This window comes from Nilaparvata lugens, chromosome 5 (genome assembly GCF_014356525.2).
Source record: "Nilaparvata lugens isolate BPH chromosome 5, ASM1435652v1, whole genome shotgun sequence".
NCBI lineage: Eukaryota > Metazoa > Arthropoda > Insecta > Hemiptera > Delphacidae > Nilaparvata > Nilaparvata lugens.
Genome location: NC_052508.1, coordinates 48,890,032 through 48,914,425, shown reverse-complemented (window position 1 = coordinate 48,914,425; position 24,394 = coordinate 48,890,032). Strand labels below are relative to the sequence as shown.

At 33.6% G+C, this 24,394-nt stretch overlaps 1 protein-coding gene across 1 annotated transcript; it reads left to right on the top strand.

Moving 5' to 3' along the window:
* The first annotated feature begins 1,396 nt into the window (after nucleotides 1–1,396).
* On the top strand, nucleotides 1,397–23,312 carry LOC111052389 (transcription factor Sox-9-B). Its single transcript, XM_022339048.2, has 5 exons — nucleotides 1,397–1,682; nucleotides 13,810–13,956; nucleotides 16,234–16,446; nucleotides 18,851–19,041; nucleotides 20,150–23,312. The coding sequence occupies exons 1-5, from the start codon at nucleotides 1,477–1,479 to the stop codon at nucleotides 20,539–20,541; spliced, it is 1,149 nt and encodes a 382-aa protein (XP_022194740.2). The 5' UTR covers nucleotides 1,397–1,476; the 3' UTR covers nucleotides 20,542–23,312.
* Nucleotides 23,313–24,394: the final 1,082 nt, after the last annotated feature.

Genomic DNA, 24,394 nt, shown 5'->3' with positions numbered 1-24,394 from the left:
AAGCAAATAAATCAATGATCAATACTATCAGAATTACGATTTTGAATGCATTCTCTTAGCTAATGAATAGTAGCCCATTGTTATCAAAAGAACATGATTGTATGGCATGGGCTTCATTCAATAATATATTATGAATAGTATTCTGTATGATTGCAAGATTCTGTTATTAACATTATTGGCGTACAGTATTTATTTATTCAGAATGGATGAAAAAGATAGTTGAGTTTCAATTACTATGCTATGGACAGAATTTTCCAATATGAACCCATTGAAGGGTGAAGCAAAGCAAAATTATAAAGCAAGCATCGTAAAGCAAAATTATCTTGCATTCCTTGACCCCTCAAATATACGTCATGTCTTTTCTTTTCCAACTTAGGCAGGTATCTAAGTTTTCTGCCACCTTCAGAATCTTAAACTACTAAGATTCCGGAGGAAATGCATTCAGAATTCGTTGGATATAAACACATGATACAGAACACGTATCAATCAATAATATTTGATAACGAGGTTCAGATGCTTTAAAAGATGATTAATCAACTATTCATCGTCCTGATTGCTGTTATCGTAAAAAAATACACAAAACGACATAATATTTTTATACAGTTTTCAACCCATCAGACTGTAGTAGGCAATACACCCTTGTGACTCAGTTGGTTCTTCCTTCCTCCTCACCAATATTTTAGCTTGTACGTAGTCTGATTGTATTTGTTATTATCATTGTTTAGATTTCTCAAATACTCATATCTCAGATCCTAATCCATCACATCATTACAGTATTATACATTGTATTAAATGTAACATATTTGTTAATACACTATTGTGTTGAATGATGTAGGCCTACAAGTCGATGTACATGTCGAGTAGTAAAATTACTTCACTTGTTTGTGTTACTTAATTGAAAGTTATCAAAAACAATATGAAAACATGAATACCCTTTTATTTAAAACATTTCAAAGTAGATGTAATATAGATAGGCCTGCTTGCCAACAGTTTGATATTGTTTCAATATTATAATCTAATAGAGTTGGATTTAAGAATGATGTTATCATGACTGTACAATCTATAGCTATTTAAGAAAAATACTGAAAAATACAGTACTAGAATGTAAAAGATGAGAGCATTAATATCATGATAATTATACTGATTTGTCGTTGATATTGTACTCGGTTAAATTTGAACCAAAAATCATACACGTTCAGTGGAAACTAGTGCAGTGATAATTATTCAATTCATACTGTCAGTATTGTTCCATTGGGAAGCATTGCTGTTTCTTTCGAAGAATGCTGACAGTGAGTAATTCTCAACATAGTCTCCGCTAAGCGATAGCGTAGTAAGCACGCGGGTTGGGTGTCGGAGAAGGGGAATCCCACATCTTGGCATGCTGTGCGTGTCTCAGTTTGAGTTTGCCCGTTGCCCGTTGCCCCTCAGTGGCTCAGTGCATCAGTCGGTGTGATTTGGCCGTGGTGATAGGTTCTCATGGCTGCCGCTTCGGTGTCGAGTAATGCCAGTTTGAGTGCGGCGTGTTGTTCAGTGGTCGAAGCCAGCAGACGCGGTGCCATCATGGACAACAACAGAACAACACAAACAACCAACAACAAGGACAACGAGGAAATCAACGAAGCTGTCAGCAAGGTGCTGCAGGGCTTTGATTGGACGAATTTGGTGGTGCCCAAGATCAACAAGTAAGTTCATACTTCAATTTACTCACAAGTAGGCCTATTGATAGATTGTTGATCTTATCCATGCAGATCCGTGGTAGAGTGGACATTACTGTCCAAAATTCGCCTCATCATGAATAAAAAAGTCCATTAATTATTTTTCTACTTTAGGAAATTCAATCGAGAGACGGTATTGATCCTTCAGTCTTCAATCAATTATCAGTTTTTATTAAGCTCCCAAACTTCGAATTGAAAATATCATCAATAATTTCCACAATTACAAGCATTGTTAGGTTACTAAATTCAATGATAACCAAGATTATTATCACCAATTTTAATGTGAAGTAATAAATCAGGTTTATAACCTCATAAACACTTGGGCACTTCGGTGATCAATGGATGAACTGAAGTTTCAAAGTTTTTCATAGTGTAAGAATTTATTAATTTATGCATTGAAATTGTTAGTTTCTGAGACTACAGTTTTAAAGATTTATCATCATTAAGAAAATTATCAGACAGGAATAATTATAATACTATTCTTTTATATTCGGAAATGTATGAATGAAATACGAATGTTGTCAATTTTGTAGTGAACATGATGCTAAGATACGTGCCCTATTCTTGTGAGTCAAGACTTGAATGAACATAAATATACACTCTTAAGTGAGTTCTGAGCGACCAGGAATTGTTTCTAAAAATCTTATCTGTCAGTAAGTGAAGATGGTTTCAAGTAATCACCCTTCCAATGGGATTACCGGAAGACGTTATTTCCAAATTAATTAATTTTGTACTATTCAGTACTATTTTATTAGTAGTCACATTTAGGTAGGCTAGTACAGTATAATTTGTTCATTCTTTGTAATTCATTCCACAGTTAATGACATGATGGCATTTTTACACTCTAATATTCGATCTTTATTTAATCTACAAGTTTAGATTTTTCACTCTCATTTCAAGTTACCTATTAGTTTTTTTTAAACTTGTTGTGTTATCGGAATTCCAGACTGAATCATGTTTACTAAACAAAAAGAATATTTCAATACGGTTATTTATTCATTCATTCTTGATATAAGTAACCTACATACATAAATACTTTTGTTGCAATAACAAAAATAGATAATTTGGTGTGATTCGAGCTCAAAGAAACCGATGAAATTTCATTCTCAATTAAATGTGATTATCATTACTCTCCATTGAATTACTTAATACTGGTAAAAAATTATAATTTACGCTTCAGAATATTAAGATATCTTTACCATGCTTCTCCATTTCCTAATTTTTCTATTCATTAACATATTATCTGTGTCATTAGCGTTTTTAAAAACTATTATCAAAAACATTTATAAAATTTAACAGTAAAGCTGCGTTTACACCAAAGTTATCAACACAATGTTGATTACTTAATCCTTATAGATTTTATTAGATTGAACGGAACTTGACAAACACATATGTTCATCATGTGTATGATAAGTTATGCTCAATCTAATAGAATCTATAAGGATTAAGTTATTAACATTATGTCGATTTGTTAATAACTTTGGTGCAAACGCATCTTAATATTGTGAAATGGAGAACCATGCAAAGTGGAGAGTGCATGGATAAAAACAGATTTTAATATAATCTTATACGTTTGTTTATTGTTCAGTTGTTCACCCAACATGAATCATACAGTCTTTACAAATAAAAGGTGTTAAATTTAATAGCCTACTTCTACGATAACATAAAATAATATGTACTGTATTCATGATTAATACATAGTAATGCAGCACAGTTATTATACGCTAAAATGAGGCTCTACATTATAATTAATGAATGAACTAACTTGTGTTCAGCTAGTAGATAAGCCAGTGCCAATTTCAAGACAACTAAGATTAGGTAAACTCTTGGATTATTAATTCAGAAAATGTAGAAGGTAACATTATCGATAGAACGAGTCCGGTTCAACTATGATAAACAATGATGCTGACTTCAAATTCAAATTCCATTTATCAGTCTGAATGAATGAATTAGCATTTCTCTAAGATCAAATGGGGAACTATAATATTATAGTGCGTACAAAATCGCTGATGTGAGCAAAACACAATCACCCTTCTCCTCCTCTAATTCTCAGACATGTTTATCTTCTCACACTCATATCGCTTGCTTTGTCATATCTGCTGTCTCATTCGTCGTTCCCCCCCTTTTGCTTGCGAAAACATACTAGAAACTGTTTTCCCACAGCTTAGCTTATCAACATATCATTGGTCATCAATATCTTGTTCCAATATCGTACTCGAACCATTGCATTGAGTATTTACATTCTCACTCAAACTGATAAATTTTGGTTCGCTAGCATGGTATTTTATTCATTGACTTTGTATGCTTCTGTAATACAGAAGCAACTTCGTAAAACTAATTTATTCTATTGAATGAGCCTAGCGAGTTCTCAGTTTTGACTTGAGGCTCGAGTATTCGTTCGAAGATAACATAATTATACTTAAACACGTATCTGCATGAATAGGGAATGCATTCATCAATCAACCTCAAATTTTCAACACATATTATTTGAACCATTAGCCTATTCAGATGGAAATTGTGGGTTTGTCGTTAACAATAAAATTCAACTATCCTCAATCGGACGAGAAAGGATAGCCTACATACTCAGTATCACTATGTATCATGTTGTATGTTAGAGATTGAATAAATAATCAAGAAAAGAAAAAATCATGTGAAAGTCAAGTGGAATATTGTAAATAGTCTATTATGCTATATGCCTATGCGAATTATTTTATTATTATTAGCGTATGGCTTTCAATAGTGGTGAGGCCCAAGGATATAGTTCCACCTCGCCGTTTATAGTCCAAAGTTCCCTAATGGAAAACTTTGGGAAACCGGACTCTAAGGTTATAGTAAGCACAATACTTTAAATTTACACTTTACACTTCGAAATAAAGTTCTTTTCGATTTTAAAAAGTCCAAACATTTACAAAACCGAAACAAAACACAAAATCACTATAAGCCAAATTCAGAAAATATTGAATTTAAACAATAAATTTTATTGACGAAATTTGATAGAAAATTACATGTTGCCTACTCGTTGGAATATGGAATTGAAGCGGGGTGAAAAATGCTACGTTTGCGCGTTATGAACCCCCTATTGTTTGAAACGGCCCTTAAGCAGGTGTATTTGACATTGAAGCATCTGATATTGTGTTGGAGCACCTTACTTTCTTTATCAAGAACCGAATTTCTCCGTTGAAGTATCAATATCACCTAGAACCTATCTGTTTCTGTTCTTGCCTAAGTAGGCCTATGTTGAAGCTGAATAAACAAGTCTTCAAATCCTCTGTTAGTAGAAGTATTACCTATAGACTGTGACAAGGCAAATAGGCAATAGGCCTAGCAAAGGTAGACAAAAGGTAAACAAAGGCAAAAGGCTGTAAGCTTTGTATGATGTTGAGGAACTAAACTCTTCCTAAGTAGGATTATCGGATCGGAATCCTTGAACGTTTCTTAAGTTTCGACGATTTCACACAAATTCTGTGAAAAGAACAATTGATTTTTTTTAATTTTGGAATTCAATTGAATAGACTTAGCTTAGCTTAGACTTAGACTTTGTTCTCTGAAAACAGCAATCTGTGGTAATTTGGTTACTCGCTATCATAAATCAACTTCTATGAATATTATCAACGACTTCTACCCAATAACAAAACCTCATTAATTGTTAAATTTGAACAACCTAGGAGACGCCCTGGTAGACCGCCGACAGCCTGGATGGATACCATCTCCAAGGATATGAGGATGACGTATTTAGAGCCTGAATTAATTCAACAACGCTCAGATTGGCGGAAAAGGATCAGTACTTGTAATTGAAAACAAAAACAATATTATAATCAATTGAAGTCACTATTGTGTTAATAATAAGTTGAGTGCGTTAGTTCGCCTCCATGGTGCACATTTGGTAACGCTAAATGTACTAGCAAATAATGGCGGTCAGACAAACTTATGTTCTCCTGACCAGAAACTACACAATATCTCAAAGAATTTGGAAATATATACAGTGTATATCTAGGTATTTGAGACTCATGAGCTTGAGCTATATATTTGTTGTGTATCTGACACATGCTAAATAAATAGATAAGTTGAGACGAGAGAGCTTAGTATAAACATACCATACCGTATGGTGATATTATGTCGATTAATCTCATTACTGTACTTGGCGCCGAACCTTCTGCGTCAAAAAAGAGGATTTTATATCATCAAGATTTTCCAAAATAATTTCTTCTATTTCTTCCACATTTAAGGTTAGTTTTATTTTTATACGTTCATTTGAAATAGGTAGTAATCATTCCTCTCAATATATCACCATCCAATATGAGTAGATGTAGTTTCAAACAATATTATTGTAATCACTTAACATTCATTTGAAATAGCAATCGTTCAACTCTCTATAATATATCACCATCCATTATGAGTGAATGTAGTTTCAAATAAGCTACATGTTGCATTTTTAATTCGAAATATTCATAATATTGTGATGAGTGTTGAGTTTCACTATACTTCGTTTCGCTAAAAAGGGTTCTCTTCTACTACTGATTTCCTGTGTGTTTCCCTTTACTGGTTTATCTAAAACTAAGAGCAAAGGGTCAGATTGACTTCATAGTGAAGCCCTCCAAAGAGGAACAAAAGAATTTTTTCCAAATTTCAAATGACGTCGACCTCTTATTGGTTACATCCGAATGTGATAAAATTATTGGTTCTATCGCCAAGAATAAACAAAACTGTCCTTCAGGTATGTTTGTATCGCTTATCTCTGTTTCAACCTCCCTGACCTGCCTTTTAATCTCCCCTAGTTACGTCTTTAGGTCGAACACTTCCCAATGCTGTGGTGATAATTTTTATGGAGAGCAAACAAATTCTCAAAAAATATCTCTAGCTGTTGTAATTCAAAATGGGTTTGGGTGCAGCTATTGGTTTGATTTTATTTTTTAATATTAGCTTCAACATTGATCGTCATGACATAGAATTGTACTGGTTCGTAAAATGTATGTATTCAGGGCTACTTATTTTTATTTATAGAATCACATCATAGTATTCTTACTATGTTTTAAACTTTTTATAGTAGCCTATTGATTGTTTTAAACAAAACTTTCAGTTTTGTTTTAATTTGTGTTTTTAATCTGTTATTTTATATTAAATAGAGATATTCTCCAATGTGATATTATTATATTTTTGTTTCTTTTCCTCTCGATAGAACACGATTTTCGAGCTATTACGTACGATCTTGTTAGTCGTATGACATCGTGAGCTTCAAGATACTTTTCAATTCAATGTTCATGTATCACTTAATGTTTCTTCCTGAAAGGATTAACACTAAATTTAATGATAGGCAGAATAAGAGAAATAGAGAAAATTATTATTATCATAATAGTCTATCATTTTGGCCAAACGGTTGCCTCTACCATTTATCATTGTACTGTGTTAGACTGGCGGCTATTAATGTATCAGTTCGACTCCGTTCAAACTGTCAAACAGTCAATATCCAATTTGTGAACTATAAACCTTTAAATATCGATTCATTTATTTATCTATTATCCTTTATAACAATAAAAGCAATGATATGGTACATGAAAATGCTCTACAGCCTTCATAGTCATCACATTATTATTAACTTGGAAAGAATGTTACTATTGGTAACTCAAATCAGATGCCTTCAGTACAAAGTAACTGAATTTGTACATACTGCACTGTGATTGACTGAGTAGCCTGATTGATGCAAGGAAGGTCCACTTTAGCTACTAAGATGAGTTTATTTACCGAGTTTATACACTTTTCTAGCGGAGTAGGAAATGTAAATACTATCCTTAACTAATGTAATCGAAAATCGAAATCAATACAGCATGATATTGACTTTGATATGATTGAACTAACCAAAGATTGAGAATATGAAGTACTATAAACAGTATTAATTTCCAAATAAATGCACGATTGTAAATAGCGATACATACAATTCAAGTCTTCTGTGGGATGTTCAGTATCAATGAAATTTATATCAACCGAACACCCCCAAAATACATATCCATTCTATACATTTCCTCATTGAAAATTTGTTTTCTAATCTCCAGTGACCTAAGATAAACCAAAAAAGTGTTTATGACCTTCTGAAAAATTGCAATAAACATAACAATCGGGATAAACGTTTGGACCGTTGGAGTTTTCGCGAGATCGTCACAAGAAATTTAGGTCAATTTTATTATTAGTGTCAAGATCGCGAGGTTAGTCGGTCATTGGTCTGTTATCAATGGGTTATGCCATATTATCTCGATATGCTTTTTTCATTATTTATTAGAATAAATTCATATCTTCTCGCAGATATTTTTGCCAGTCTGACAAGTAATTATTAAGAGCTGCATTAGTGGAATCTAGAGATTTATGACCCTGAACCAAGAGGCAGATGAACATAAATGGTAAAATGCGTAGTGCTTCATATAATATTGTAATCGTAATTACTATTAATATTTATTAATTTTGTTTTGATATTTGTGATTATTTTTTGCTTTTGCCTCATCAAAGTTGAGATCCAAGCCAAAGTGGGTAAATAGGTACAGCACATAAATTACACCTATAATCTTTTGTGTTAAGTATTTCCAAAGCCAAATATTTTCAAGTGAACTTCTGTATACTCCATGTTACAATATTATTTTGTACTTTGGTGATGGATATAGATGATGTTGAAACTGATGTCTATTGAACCACAATAAATAAATAGGAGACGCGTTTGTTAATTATTATAGAAAAGTGAGTGAGTAAGAAAAGAAGTTTTTATTTTGTCCAATGAAGAGCAATGAAAATTGGGGACGATATAGGCTACAATTCCTATATAAGATGCGGAATAGAATGGCAATAGATCTTATGACCGTAGAAAGCAAAAATATTGCCTTCAGGTTGAAATCCAGCTCAAAAAATCAGGTTATTGTTGAAGGAATAATATCTATGAAATAATGCTCATGCTTTGAAGGAAGAGTCATCTAGAAGTCACCCATTATTGATCATAATGGTATTCGTCTGCTACTTCATATACATAGTGGTATATGCTAGATTTTATGAGTGAGGAAATGATCATAATTTTCATGAAAAATGTTGGTAATGGTAAAGGCTATGATGATGATTATTATTGTTACAAAAATGATGTTGATGTAAACAAATTCCTGAAGCTGGCGAAAAGATCTAAAGGATCATAATCTTTATTTTGCTGACGATTGCGATAAGAAGCAGTAGCAGGCACATTCTGGCAAAGTCTTTAGTTTAGAAACTTACAATATTTTAATGAGCTCCTACATCTTTCACTAGCGGACAGCAACACAAAAAGCTCAGATGCAATAATTCGTGATTTTATCTCACTCTCCGTTTTTCGTGTGCTGAAATCAAAACGTTTCTCGTAATATTACGATCAAATAAACCCATCAAGAGTTTAAACTAACCTGGAATGTCAATGCGTTCTTCATCAACACTATCTTCCATTCTTTTTCCTTCTAATATCATGATATCGTGAAAAGGCTCTCACCTCTCACTCACGAAAATTTCAAATGAACACACAACTAGCATCACCTTGTATTTATCACCACCGTGCATATATTTATAGGGTTATCGTATTTCGTATATGAATGAATCAGATATAATGATTATAAGATTAGACGAAGATGAAACTATAAGATAAACATGTGATGCTAAGGGAAAGAAGAAGGGAAGGAGTCTGAGTCTATTTGTATTGTATTACTGAGTTCCATTTATATTGTTGTTTCAATAATGTCTTTATTATTAGTCTACTGATTTGCTATCTTTATCCGTATTGATATTATACTAGCAACTTTTCTACTATTCCCATTATCAACTGATACTATCAAGTATGAACTCATACTAAATTGCTCTAACCATCTCCCTAATTATTGCAAAACTTTATTGAGGGCCCCCAGTCAAATATGTTTACACCATACCCTTTTCCTACACGACTAGGATTATGCTCACTAGCTAATAATTCACTGTTGATATGTTGAACATCGGTTGATGACAAGATAAAACAAGAAGGAAGGAGATGATGACGAGATTAAATAAAGATAAAAGCTAGTGAGAGTGGTGTGGGGGTGACGGCCCATTTGCGTGCCTAATGGCGGTCTGTCGGCAGCAATCGGCAGTCGACTGGTAATTGGACCGACTGCCACATAAATCACAGCGCAGTCGGCGACTCGACTCGACTCAAAGCGACTCCGAGTCTCAAGCGCGACAGGCGACAGGCGACAGGCGACAGAGACTATATTCTGCCAGGGTTGCTATAGTACAGGTGGCGGCTAATAGGTGAGGGGGAGTGTAACCGACCTGGAGAGAAAGAAGCATATGGATAGATAGATAAATGTATTTTTATTTGTACTTTATAGCATAAAAAGAGATTAGATGGTATAGAAAGAAATTCGATGGTAGTTGGATTAGATAGAGAGAAGAATAAGGAGGAAGGAATTTGATTCTGGTTCAGATTGGATTTATTTATAAATAAAATTTTTCATTCATGTAATATGGGGAATATTGAGAGTTAGATATCACATTTTACTGTGTGTTAGAGTTTCTTTTCCAGGTTATTCGACTGAGTGAACTAAGTAAAAGTTCTAAATTTGAACTGAAATTAACTTTGATTTTGACGAAATTTAACTTGTTGAGAGAGCTATTCCTTTTCAAGAAGTAGCTGCCTTAAAATAATTGCGTTTTTAGTGGATTATGCTAACTTGCCTTCAAGTACTCAGTCAAAATGAAAATTGAAACATTTTTTATAACATTTCTCACATTAGTCTATATTCTAACATCCATACTGATCCATAATAACTAAGTATATTAACCAATTATAGACCCACAATGAATTTTATGAGGTTGATGTAGGATAGAAAGAAGGAAAAAGAATAAGTGGAGAGAGAATACCGGGGAAAATAAAGAGAATGAGAAGGGGGAGTAGGAGTTTATGATGATTAAAATGAAAGAAAAGGATGATTAAGAGGAAATCGAAAGACGATGATAGGAGGAGGTGGAAAGGTGAAGGAGGCGAGCAGACTGGCATTAGAAAAAGATGTGGAGAAGAAGTTAACGATGAATAGATGAGAAAGAAGGAACAGAGAAAAAGAAAAATACATTTGAAGGAGGAAGATAAAGGAGTAAAGGAGGAAGATAAAGAGGAATCAGGAGGATTGAACAAGAGTGAATTATAGGTAGAACACATCGATACGGAAAAATTTGGTAATTCACTCATACCACTCAGAAGAAAAAGGGAAGGTTGATGATTCACAAGATTAGAGTGAGGATGAGGGAGGACTTCTGATGAAGTTGGAAGAATAGAGAAAGAGAATGGAGAAGAGGAGGTGAAAAGACGGCTGATTGACTAGCTCTGAGAAGACCTATTGCAAAAAAGAAGGAATACAAGGGAAAATATAAACTATCATTCAAAATTCACAAACGACATAATAGCAGGATCAAAATAGTAGCATATTAGTATATTTAAAGTTTTAAATGAGAAGAAAAAAGAGGCTAGAGAAGAAAATAATGAAATTTGAAATGGATAAAGAAGATTAAGAACATAACAGGCGGAAAGAAGAAAGAATATTTCAGTCGATTTACTATATTTCAGAGGAGTCTAGTCTTTATCTAGGAGTCTAGTGTTTATGGGAACTTCATCTGCCGTACTGCCGAGAAGGAGGTTGAAGAAAAATAAGAATAAGGGTGAAGAGTGATAGGAGATGGAGACAGTTTGAGTGTCTGAGGAAGTAGGAGGAGGGGCACAAAAAGGGATGACAAGAGAGGGGCCAAGTTTACTCAAGTCACTCACCCGATTACCGAATTTGTCTAGGGACAGACAACCTGTCAATCTGTCATCCAGACTAATGAAGGGCACAGATTTTTCCAAATGAAAAAATTTTCTTCTGATAGTCCAGTTTGAATGCTCAAAAATGTATGTTACCGATATTAGTAACTATTTAAATGTTGTACGCTGGAAAATGTGTGAATCTAGTAATTTATTCCTCTTGTCTTGGAGCTCGAACATTTGAATAATCTTCTCTTCATTTGATCTTTTGAGGAATCCCATGTACTTCTGATTCAATTAATTTGTGTATTATATAGAGTAATTTTTTATCCTTTTACCCAGCTTTCATATCAATTTATAAAACGAAAATTCAGTTGTAATAAAAATGTTCAGTTATATATAAAAGAGATACGATAGTTCATTATTCATTTCTAAGTTACTGAAGATTATTGAAGAATATGTTCAAAATGTCCACTCATTGAGGTTATACAAGTTTTGACTCTTCCCACCATAATATCAATGTTCTATGGTAAAAGACCTCCACATAGATCAAGGATAATTAATCAACTCACACTGTCGTGTTTATACCAATTGAGTAAGCTACCAACTTCGTCTGACAAAACAAAATTTTCCTTTTTCAGGAATAAATTACCACACACTAACAGTAGAATAACAGCATAGAAAAATCACTCAGTATAAACCATTACTACTCAATATTAGGTATTAATTAGGATATGATGAACAAGTGAATTGAGAACATCAATATTTATGGAACTCTTTAACTTTGCTTTCAGTGTTTAAACGTTAATCAATACCAGAGAAAACTTCTATAATATTGTATTCTGTGTCAATACGCACTGTAGTTTTCCACCAAATTCATCACATGCTGTTGCAACTGTTCAAGAAAAGGCAACAGCCCGAAAAAAATTGGAATGTTTATTTCCCAAAAAAACTAAAACTACTACATCAATTACATAAAATATTAGATAGTGTATGTAATTGCATACAATAGTTAGTTTCAGAAATTTCTTATAATGTGTCTTCTTCATATTTAGGTAGTGTTTTCTGTGTGGAAATCTACTCCACTATTGAAATATTGATCTACTCCCCTATATATGGCGTACCATGTTCTAGAATAGATTTTGTTTTTTTTGTGAGATATACATTTTATCAAAATGAAATATTTCAGCTTCAACATTAGTTTATACTTGTTTTGTTAATAATTTCAAATAATATTATTCAAATACACTTGACCCTCATGTCTTCTCAGTTTCTTGTACACTCGAATTTCAGAAGTTATGTTACATTCTATTTGATCACGGAATGCTTGAAAAAGTTTAGTCTGTCTTCAACATAAATATTCCAGCTAAACAAATAAAACGGTAATGGAAAAAATTACGTGTTCAAAATAGGAAATTATTTTTATAATTAGCAAGTGGCTGAGAATCAAGTGCTGCGATTTGGAGTCTACTACAAATTTTACTAATTTCCTCACTTAGGTCCCAGGTTCTAATCCATTAGACTTTTAAAAGCAGATGGCTGGAAGCGTGTGAAAGCATGTGTATTATCTTGAAAATCCAACTTAGTCTTCGAACGATTTTTATTTGAATAATTTTCGAAACTCGATAGCAAGTGTACATATTTTGATCCATGATATAGGCTTTTGTCATTTGTAGCATAGTATTGGAAATTGGAAATCTCCAGATTAAAAAGGTTTTGTGTTGAGTCTTCATATAATACATTATCACTAACATCACAATAATAATATATATCAATATTATTTTAAGTATTTAAGAATTCAAGTATAATATAATAACTATTATTGTTTGATCTTATCAATAATGCAAGTGAGAGAGATACGAGTAGACTTTCAATTTCAAGTACTTCTGAAAATATTACTTGTTTGGAAATATTACCGAATTTTTTCCACAATTCCTGTTTGAAAATTCTGGTGAGACTAGTTCAATTTTGTTTTTTATTCAACGATTTCATTGATATGATTTTTCATATCAATATCGATTTCATAGCACGATGTGAATGCTGGTTCTATTAATGACAGGCCTTCAACTGTATCGATCGAAACCAATCACCAACCAATAATAACGCATTTCATATGGGGTTAGTTCAGGACCTCCTAAATACCACCTAAGTATCTAGGAGGTCCTGGTTAGTTACTACTTGCAGAGAGATTGATAAAGTTGTCAATAAAAGTTGTATGAAGTGTATTATTATAATGAACATGAATGAATGAATGAGAATAATTGAAATGCTCATAACAGAGTATTTTGTGAGTAGGTGAGAATTATTACTGATTACTTGATTTTTCAATTGCAGATCTACCAATGGAAAACGTAAACAGCACGTGAAAAGGCCGATGAATGCATTCATGGTTTGGGCTCAAGCAGCCAGGCGTCATCTGGCTGATCAGCATCCACAGCTACACAATGCTGAGCTCAGCAAATATTTGGGCAAATTGTGGAGGTGAGTTGTTGGTGCATTTTCATAAAATATGTTCTCATTCAAAGGATGAACTTATATCAATACTAGATCTGGAAATATTTTATCAGTTTTTATTCTTGGAATGAGACCTTCCCGACCCATAAATCCCTTCAGGATTATCTCACGTTTCGCTACCGTACTTTGCTCAAATACTACATGTAGCACTAGAAGAGCTGCAGGTTAATACTCTAAATCAGATATCAATATTATCACTAAACGAATGCAATTTTTTTTTATAAAACTGATATCATCTTAATAATATTGGCTGACATAGATGAATGAGCAGGGCATATCCTACTATCCTAGGATTGTGGTACGGTACCTATAAGGTACCTATACATTCACTGATACATGTAGTGAGTTGAGTCTACTACGTAGAAGTTGAGCTTATGATAATTGTTCAATAGTAAAGAGAATGCAGTGATATAATAGATCTATCAAATTAAATACAAAATACGAATTAAATGAATTAGAGAGCAGAACTGAGAACGGTGTACTCTCCCAGCAGTGCAAAAGCTTGAATTTTTCACATCAATATTTTGCAATGAACTCACTCGAATTTTGATCACGATTGGCAGATCATAGGTCAAGTTGTAGATACCGGATGTAGAGAATTTAGGAATTTTTATCAGAGTTTCGTAATCTTAGCCGATTTTTATTCAAGTATAAAAAATTGCTAGTCTGTCTTTTATGTCAGCAGACGGTGTTTGATAATGTACCGCGTCATTCCATTAACGACGCTCACAAAAATGGGATTCTCTTTATCGCTCAAAAGTTATTTTTTTACATTTCTTCTTAGAATATCTTGTACTAGTTGGCAATATTAATTGTCAGAAATATTTATAGGAATGATATGAATGAAATGAAGATAGATAGGCTGCATCACTGCAGATATCTAATAATATTCAGAAATAAACATAAGTGAATATTTTTGAAAGCTTGTGTACTCAGCAGCAGAGAAAGGAAGTGGTGAAATTATTCGAAAGACACCTGGATCAATTCAGCTGGCTTCTTATCAGCTGATAGCAGTCTTGGCACGCGTCTACGCCAACAACTATTTACAGTTTTTATCAGCACAAAGGATGCGATGACGACTATTTCCCAGAATAAAATCGAAATATGTGCCGAATTACTTGACATTTTTGAACCGATAAAATGTAGGTCTCCTTAGTTGGAGAAAAAATTGATCATCTTACCAGCTTCTCAGTGATAATAGTCTAACTGATTATTTTTGTTGAATCTTATTCATTTTCCATTTTGGATCAGGAGAATTTTTATTAAAAAAATAGAGTCTTATAGAATCTCCATGATAAATGAGCATCTGACTGTAAGATGATCATTCAATTCTTCTACAATTCATTCACAAAGTATTCTACATTCTTCCTTGGGCACACACACAATACAATCGTAGCGCGGCCAGTTTGTGAATATCTAATGTGAAGGCTTCTTGGAGTCAGTTACTATTGTGTTTTATGAATAGAGCATTTTAATAGAGTACCTGAAGCTATTGGGGTTTTAGTATTTCACTAACATCTTTGATAATAGACCCTATTTTTCATTGATGCCCAGTAAAAATGATTCTTCTCGTGTTTTATATCGATACTGAATTTTATGTGGATAAAATTAAGAAATTTAGCTAAACCAGGGGTAGGCTGTACTGTTTTCCAATCAATTTCAAGTGAACATAGTAAAAACTGAAGTGATCTCGAGAAAAGACTACCAAGTTATGAATTGATAGCAGTTAGCTACAGGGATGCTTTAAAACCATTATGCCATCTGTAACAGAATTAAGATGTTCATTTATAATCGTATTTATTAGTATTTATTTTACAAACTGGATAAAAAAGAGGATTCAAATTAGAAAGTAGAAAGACAATAAAAATCGGATTATTTTTTCTTGAAGTGTTTTGTATCTATATTTTTCTATTACAGAATGTTGCAAAAGTTGCGCGGATTGCAAATACGTCCCCTGGTCAAACTCAATTATCTTGAAAATCAATCGCTCGATTAACTTAGTCCAATCACCAATTTCCTACACTTTGATTTAGTTGACTCACTTCAGAGTAATGTGTGATGAGCTGATGAGATCACTTATTTCTGTTCCGGCAATTACAGATAACAATGGTTTGAGAATTTCAAGAAACAATAATATTAAAATTTAGGTCTTCAATATAATAGAACTAGTTTCGCTAGTATCAGAGCATTATTTATAATAATTTGATATATTTTTCGGTCTAAATAGTGAATTTTCTATTGCAGACACTTGAATGAGACAGCAAAAAAGCCGTTCATCTTGGAGGCAGAGAGGCTCCGGCTGAAACACAAGCGTGAACATCCAGACTACAAATATCAGCCTCGCAGACGAAGCAAGCCAACTAAGCCAAAACTTGCCAACGTCGCTGACTCTACTCAGTCTGCTGGCTGTGTTTTGCAAACTCAGCAATCCGCCACTCATCAACCTCTATTGTACAAGTATGTTGAGTTGACACTATTCTATCTCATTTTATATTGTCATTTCATGTTATAATGATATCGGATATTTGTGTGGGAATGTCGCCAGTTCATTAGTTTACGTCTATGACACACAGTTGTCTCCAGTAGTGACGACTTATCTTCTAATCCTTATCAACCCTAGTGGTTATTCATCCAATTATATTCGCTTTTCTGTTGTATGAGTAATTTTATATTTACCTGACGTAGGTGAAATCTCTATGAACTGAGCAGAGAGTATAGACTGTAACATTCTATCCTTGAATATGGATAGATAATCAATCTATCTATCTAGATGATCTATTCGATAATATATTAGATAATATATCTATCTTATCAATTCTAATGTTACATTCTATCCTCACTGGAACTGAGTGGGAAATTGCTTATTGTAGTTTAGTGCAATGCGTCATTTTTGATACTAGAATCTGAAGTCACTAATGAACGAGTATAAGTAATCTTCGAGAACAGTAAAAATGTCAACACTTCAGCTAGTTTAGTTCTAAGTTAGACTATACTCTGGAACAAGTTGGGACTTGTGACAAAATATCAGTGTATCGAACAAATTGCACTCATTTCATGCGAGCACATACGACTAAAAATACATTTATTTGAATTGATAACTCTTCATCGAATGTGTTGCCAAATTGAATACTATATTCAGTTTCCAAGTCTTGTGGGTTTGAATGACAATTTAGAAATTCGGCACGATTTGGCAAAACAGATACTTTGTCCAGTCTGAACTTGTTTAATTCATAGAATAGTTATGATATAGTAACTGTAGTTTGAATGAAGATATGCGAGCCGGATGGGTGATTCATTCTTGCTGATGACGTCGTCATAAGCAGAGTCCATCCATCCATCAGTATCCTATATCCTTCATCCATTCACAGTCCAATTTTTTGTTATAACCTCCGACACTAACGTCTCTTGTATTTTTCTGATAATGATCAAGATTTATTCAAATACTGCTTTTGATTATGAATAAATACCTAAATGAAGTAGCTCCTGGTATTAGGCCTACATACACAAATGAAAATATGGAGATATTGACTTTCTATATTGAATAAATCATGCATATTTTTGTCTAGTCTAGTGGTATTGGGTACTTTATAAATCTAGTTGTATTAGGTACATTATTAATCTTTCCTCTAAGGAAAATGACATTGTGGTAAATATCCAATATCCATACTGAATCCAGTAGACAGACACAGTTATCTCAAACACAGATAACGAGGAACTAGTTTCGATTTTACACTTGTATCAAACAGCAGTAGTCAGTGAATTTACTGGAGAATTATCTTCTTCTTACAGCTCAATCGTTTGATTGGTTGGCAGCCTTCCATCTAAATCTGTCCATTGCCACTCTCTTCCATTGTACATAGCTCATAGCACCCAGATCCTTCGTCATTTGTCTTAAATACTGCAGCCGGGGTCTCCCACGACCCCTTTGTCCATCAACTGTACCTTCCAGAATACTTGACGTGAATGCGTTGTGTCTTATTATGTGTCCAATCCAAGAATGTCGTCTGTCCCTGAGAAAATTCAGAAGAGATCTCTTTTCCACCGCCCTCTGGAATACCTCCTCATTCGTAACTCTGTCAGTCCATTTTATTTTGAGCACTCACTTCACAAAATTCACAAATGAATTTAGAGTCTTTTCCTCAGCCTTACCAATAGTCCACGTTTCAGACCCTTAGAGAGCTATACTCCAAATGCAACTCTCTATTAGTCTCTTTCTTATTTCCAACATTAGACAACTTGAGGAAAGAAGCTGCCTTTTACTGTTTTACTGATACCCTTAGCTTCTCTGATTCGGCGCTTTATATCCAGTCTATCTTTTCCATCTTCTGATATAATACTTCCAATATATTTGAGCATTTCAACTTGCTTCAGGGCGTGAAGAATTATAATGACTCAAATAATGGATCAGTAGAACTTGACAATGGTGTAGAAAATGGGTCTACAAGACATTGATAATGGCTCAGTAGTCAAATAATCAGTTCAGTATAAATTGTTCATTTTGCTACAGCCAGAACTAGTTCTTAAAATAATAGAATGGTTTGTGACAACTTGAAGCCTTTTCATCGTATCCTTGTTTCTTCATTGACTTTCATATTCATTCATTCATTACACCATAACACTAATTAGTGGAAATGAACAACATGCTCAAGTCCAGAACAGTTTCTAATTTATACAATAACTAAGTCCAAAAATGATGAAACCCTCTTATCAATTTCTACTACATTGAAGCACAAAGTAGAAGGAATTCTTTCATTCTCTGTGATTGTAGGTTTTGTTATTCTTGTATTTTTTACTTCTATTATCTCTCAAGTTGAAGTGAATGGAACAATAATAATAATTGATTGCGTTTTGCATTTTACAGAGGCCTGAAGAAAGAAGACCAGCACTACTTGGAAGACGAACAGACGAGCAGTGCTTCTGCCAGCATGGGCTGCCCCTCCCCCTCTCACTCCACACCCCCCACTCCACCCACGACGCCCAACACCAGTCAGCTGTCGCGGCTGCGTTACTACCCTCACCCACACATTGTCAGCCAAATCATACCACAAACAGGTGCGCATTATAAGATTCCAATGGACTTTGAATTGAGTTTTTTTCTGGAGCAATCATTCTTTAAGCCGGTTAAATTTTAATCGTGATTAATTCCACGAGAACCTATCAGGCTTTTGTGCAACTGGCACGAAGTGCGTCATTCTTCAATTTCTCTAATAATTTTGACAAACGTATACGATAATTACAGACAAGAGAAAGGATGCAAACACCTTTATTTTCGTCTTTAAAAACTCTATAGAATAGAAAAATGTCATGCAACATCATAGTTTGTCAATGTAATTACAGTATCCTTTTCAATATAATGTAGTTTACGATATTTCGAATTACATTAACAATGGGGTATTTCTTCTCGAATCAAAATCTTTTTTTTTTTTTTTTGCTCTTTAGCGAATAGTTTTTACAACTGATGCAGGAAACTCTCTCCTACATATTTAATTTCAAACTTAAATTTCTTCCTGTGTAACAAACGTTTTCGTTTTTTCTGAATGCTGTTTCTCTGTAGCAAATGCTAATCTTTGTTTGTATCATCTATTATGTTATGAAAAATATGCATGATAAGAATAACATCAAGTTCTATACATTGGAATGCCAAGTTGATTCACAATAATGCATGAAAATAAGCATAAGCTAGTCTTCAAATTTAGTACTATACTGCTGGCTTAAAAACGATTTATCAGCAAACAGTGGAGAGATATGAATTTGAAACTTCATTCTTATTATTCACTGCCCAATGAAATTTAATTCTTATACCATTCAACCTATACAAAGTAACATCGTCTTTATCTGTTGCTTATTTCATTACTCAATTTTCCTATTGAATGTGTATATACTGAACTTAACCGAAGTAAAATGACGTCACATCGCATTGTCATCCGAATAATTCTCATTGTTTCTCATGGCACGCTTGTTACTTCCGTTTGATGACGATTTTACTAGACTAAGGTTAAATTTTATAAGATTTAAGTATAACGAGGTGTGTGGATTCGAATTTGTAATCAACCAAACTCCTGCTCTTTATTTGATCATTGATTTTCTCTGATTTGAGTTTTTTTTCTATCTAATTTGAGTTTCATCGTTTTGATTGAACGATTTTTGTATTTGTTTGCAGGAACGTTTCCTAGTCAACAGGAGCCCGCGACAGGCGTTGAGCTGAGCCGCTACGATCCTTCGCAAATGCACACCTACACAGACTACTCACTGCCCGACACTTGCAACACAGAGGATACGGAGCTCGACCCCTACGTGCAACAGTATCACATGCCCTGGAGCTACATGGGCGACTCGTGGACTAGTCCTGCTCCTCCTACACATCACACTACCACGGACCAGACCATGCACCACGACGCTCAGAACAAGGACTGTTCGAAAAACGTTGGATTCTATCAACCGGTGCAAGTGCAACCAATCCAGTACAACCATACAAACTCCTTACAATGTTTTTCACCAGTACAGTATTCCTCGCAAAGAGCGCTTGATAACCATTGGGCTGGCAGAACTTGATGGCCGGTGAACGGCGATAAATTTTGATCTACGATCAATTATTGTGCAATTTATATGCTGAATTGTTCACGAAAAGGAGGGACTGCCGTAAGTTTGATAGATAGGTAATACATATTAACCTCATTGGGACTTTTGTAAGGTGGGTTGACGAAACTTCAAGGCAAATGGTTACCTAAACGACAATCAAATCCAATCTACGATCAACTAGTGTTTCTATACTTTGTGAACAGTTCTTGGATACAGACGATACTGCGGTAAACTGAACATCACTGTCGGACGATTGAGTAATTATCGACTAATTTTAATTTGAGATTTCTGGTGTATTACTCTCCTCATCAAAATTGCTGTAAACAGTACTTGAAGCATAACTAACGACTTTTCACGTAAACGTCGATCAAATTTAATCTGCCTACGATAAGTTATTATTGGTATGCCTACACTTGGTTCACGGAAAGGAGAGACTATACTTATAACTGTGCTTGAAGAATTTGATGCATCACTAACGGCCGGTTAAGTAAACTTCGATCAAGTAGTTTTTCTTCTAATAGAGTAGCTAGACCTTGTTACTCTTGTAAGGGAGAGGCTGAACTCATGTGTGAGTCAGGAAGTCCAATAATTCACTGTAGTGAATCCTCAAATAACAAAATACTTTTGAAAAACCAATGACACAATATTTGAGCTAGCTGTTGTATATGTGAGCCTGTAGGTGCAAGTTCTATTTGTATTTGGGAACAGTTGGGTTAAAAACTGAAAAGTGAACTCTAGTATGATAGGAAATGAGCTCTCTAATAAGATATTCAGTAAGACTCAATAAGAACCAAGTCCTGTTTCAAAGAAATTTTGGACTGGAAGAGCAAATAATTGGATGTGCATACACTATAACAAGTGTTTGGAATGCTGCTAATTGAATTAAATAGGGATTTGACAGTAGTTTATGCAACCAGCCGTTATTTTGTAAATAGTTGCCTATATTATTAATTATCAACATTTCTGATGAAATTTGTAAGTATCGTAATATGAATAATTCAATTATTGAATTTTTATTCAATTGTATTCTGAACTCTCATTTCTTCTTAAGCAAGTAGGAACCCACCAACAGTTATGACAATCAAAAGTGTGCATAAGAATTATATTGACTGCATTCAAATGTATCACATACTCAACTAACGTTTGTTAGAAACGTATTAAGTGCCATAACGCATACGTGTAAGGTGTAAAAGTTAATAAGTGCCATGAAATACCTAAACCCGAAAAGTACATGTAAAATGTATAAATATGAATATAATTTTATATGATCGAGTTTGGCAATATTTATTATTATATATTGAAAAACTATTAGGATTTCAATATTTTCCCATGAGTTTGAGAGAGTCTTAAATCTCGAATGTGTTTCAATGATTATTATAAGCCATGACATTATACTTTTTGATTGTACTGCCATATAAACTTAAACACGTCATGATTGTACAGGTTAAACACTTCATATTATTCATAAAACATTTTGATACATCTTCCATGGAATAACTATCATTATGGCTATTCTCTGCCTCTTCGTGTCACCCGAATATTGTGCCTTGAATTATTATAGTTATAATTATTACAATAGTTTCTTAGCTTTAAGTTTGTAAATATTAATTTACCAAAAGAAAATTTTTACATAGTCCACATTATTTTAAGCTCTACTCATATTTACAAAACTAAAATTTTCTCTCAATTTTTTTCATAAGATTTTTGTATGTTATCTGAAAGTATCTAAATTATAACTCATGTAGACAGTTAAAGTAATAAAAGTTAAGTGAGCGATATACAATGGAAATATGACTATCATGATGATTATAGTTTCTTATCATTTGTATGTTTTATACCTTAGTCAATTTTCGTAGGATACAATATATTCTACAGAACCATAACTCCATCAACTATCAAGAAACAACTTCTTGAAATGTAGTGGATACTGAATGTAAATGATTGTAATATTTACTGAGTTTTTAAATGAATTGAATTAATGTATTACAATCTGAAATGTTAAGTCTACTACTAGTCTATACAGTTTAATTTGGTGGCGAATTATTAATGAAATAATTCAGGGAATAGTTATTTTTTGTAAGATCATGTTACAATTTTACTACTTATTGTTACCTGTATGCTGTATCTATACTAAACGCATAACAAAAATTGATATTTGAACAGCTTGTCTTTTTAGTCCGTATTACCGCGGAGATGGTATGTTATCAAAGATAGTATACACGATAGCACACGACGGTCTTTTTCGTGAAGCTATGTGGCGCTGGTAGCCTCGCCACTGCTTGTATTGCCGCTTAGTCGGCCACAGTGAGTATAGAATTTAGAATGTAACATTCTACACATCCTAGACATTCTATACTACTGTTACATTCTATACTCACTGGTCGGCCAAGACAATAATCAACAATAATCGACTTAGCATAACCGTGGAATTTAAGTGCCCTTTAACCTTGACATATCTTCTCTTATGCTATATTTTCTCTTTGGTATCACCCTGTGAGGTAAATTAATTTATATAGCTCTCTTAGGTTATCATGCAAAATGTTCTCTATTTATTATTTTTAGAAAGAATTACCATACGTTGTAGCGTAATAGAAATAGCAGAATGACCGAGAACAATGAAAAATTAAGCATATAAGTTCCTTCTTAAGAAAAGAATTTCAGTTACTCAGAATGTCGGTATACTATTTATTACCACTCATTTGTATATGGATATTTGTAAAATAAACATGCTATTATTTTTCGAATTTTAGTTTCATATTTATCAAAATTTTCATCATCCCATCCCATACTAAATTCTTTTTGATTTCACATATAGTTGGAAGTCATTGATTCCATTATAAATTCAACACACCATTTAATTATCAATGTGAATTCAAAGCCAGACCATCCATCTGTGTTCGCATATACAAATCATCATTATATACAAGTATCAAATATCATAAATAATATAAAAGTCTAGGGCCCGGTTGCAAGACATTTTCTGGAATTTAAACAAGATTAACTGCTGATTGAAGGCTTCATCCGCATCCGTCATTGGTTCTCGTCGTCATTTAATCACGGTTGTAATTTAATAGATTTTCGTGCAACCAGGAGTAAGACTTAAATTGACAACATCACACTCAGCAATTTGGACACTTACTAGAGTCGATACACATTTCATACTTCGAATAACATACTGTACTTTTAGAGACCGCTTCGGTCCCAGGATGTAATTATTGACAATATATCCAGATCTGCATATTGAGAGGATTATCTTAACGGGGGGCAATACGTTTGGCGGTCGCTTAATTAATTATCTCTTGACATCTACAGCCAATCACAAATCACCTCTCAGCAGGGTTGACATTTGGAGAAAAGAGAAAGGAGATAAATGATGATAATGGTGAGCATTAATACCACTTATCACCAAAGAGGAGTGGGAAAGAAATTAAATAATAAAAAGTATGACGACTTTAATCTGGGAGCGACTGATACAACTGTCAATACATTCATCAATTATTGTGATTAATTGAAAACGAGTCGGATCCGGGATAACTGAAAAGAAAAATTTGAATGTTCAATAGATCCATTTGAGGTGTGAACGGCGGTTAATAATTGATTGATCCGTGATTGGAAGTGATTTTCAACTTCAATTTTAAACTATTATCTTCAATTGTTATAACTGTGGTATAATACACATATTCTTGTCATGATACAATAAACAGATTACTTCACTCCCTCATACAATAATAAGAAAATATGGTAGAGTACAATAATTGTAGAAAAATCACTAGTTATAGCCTTTCAGTTATTGGTTCATTTTAGACAAATGAATTTCTGAATGTTA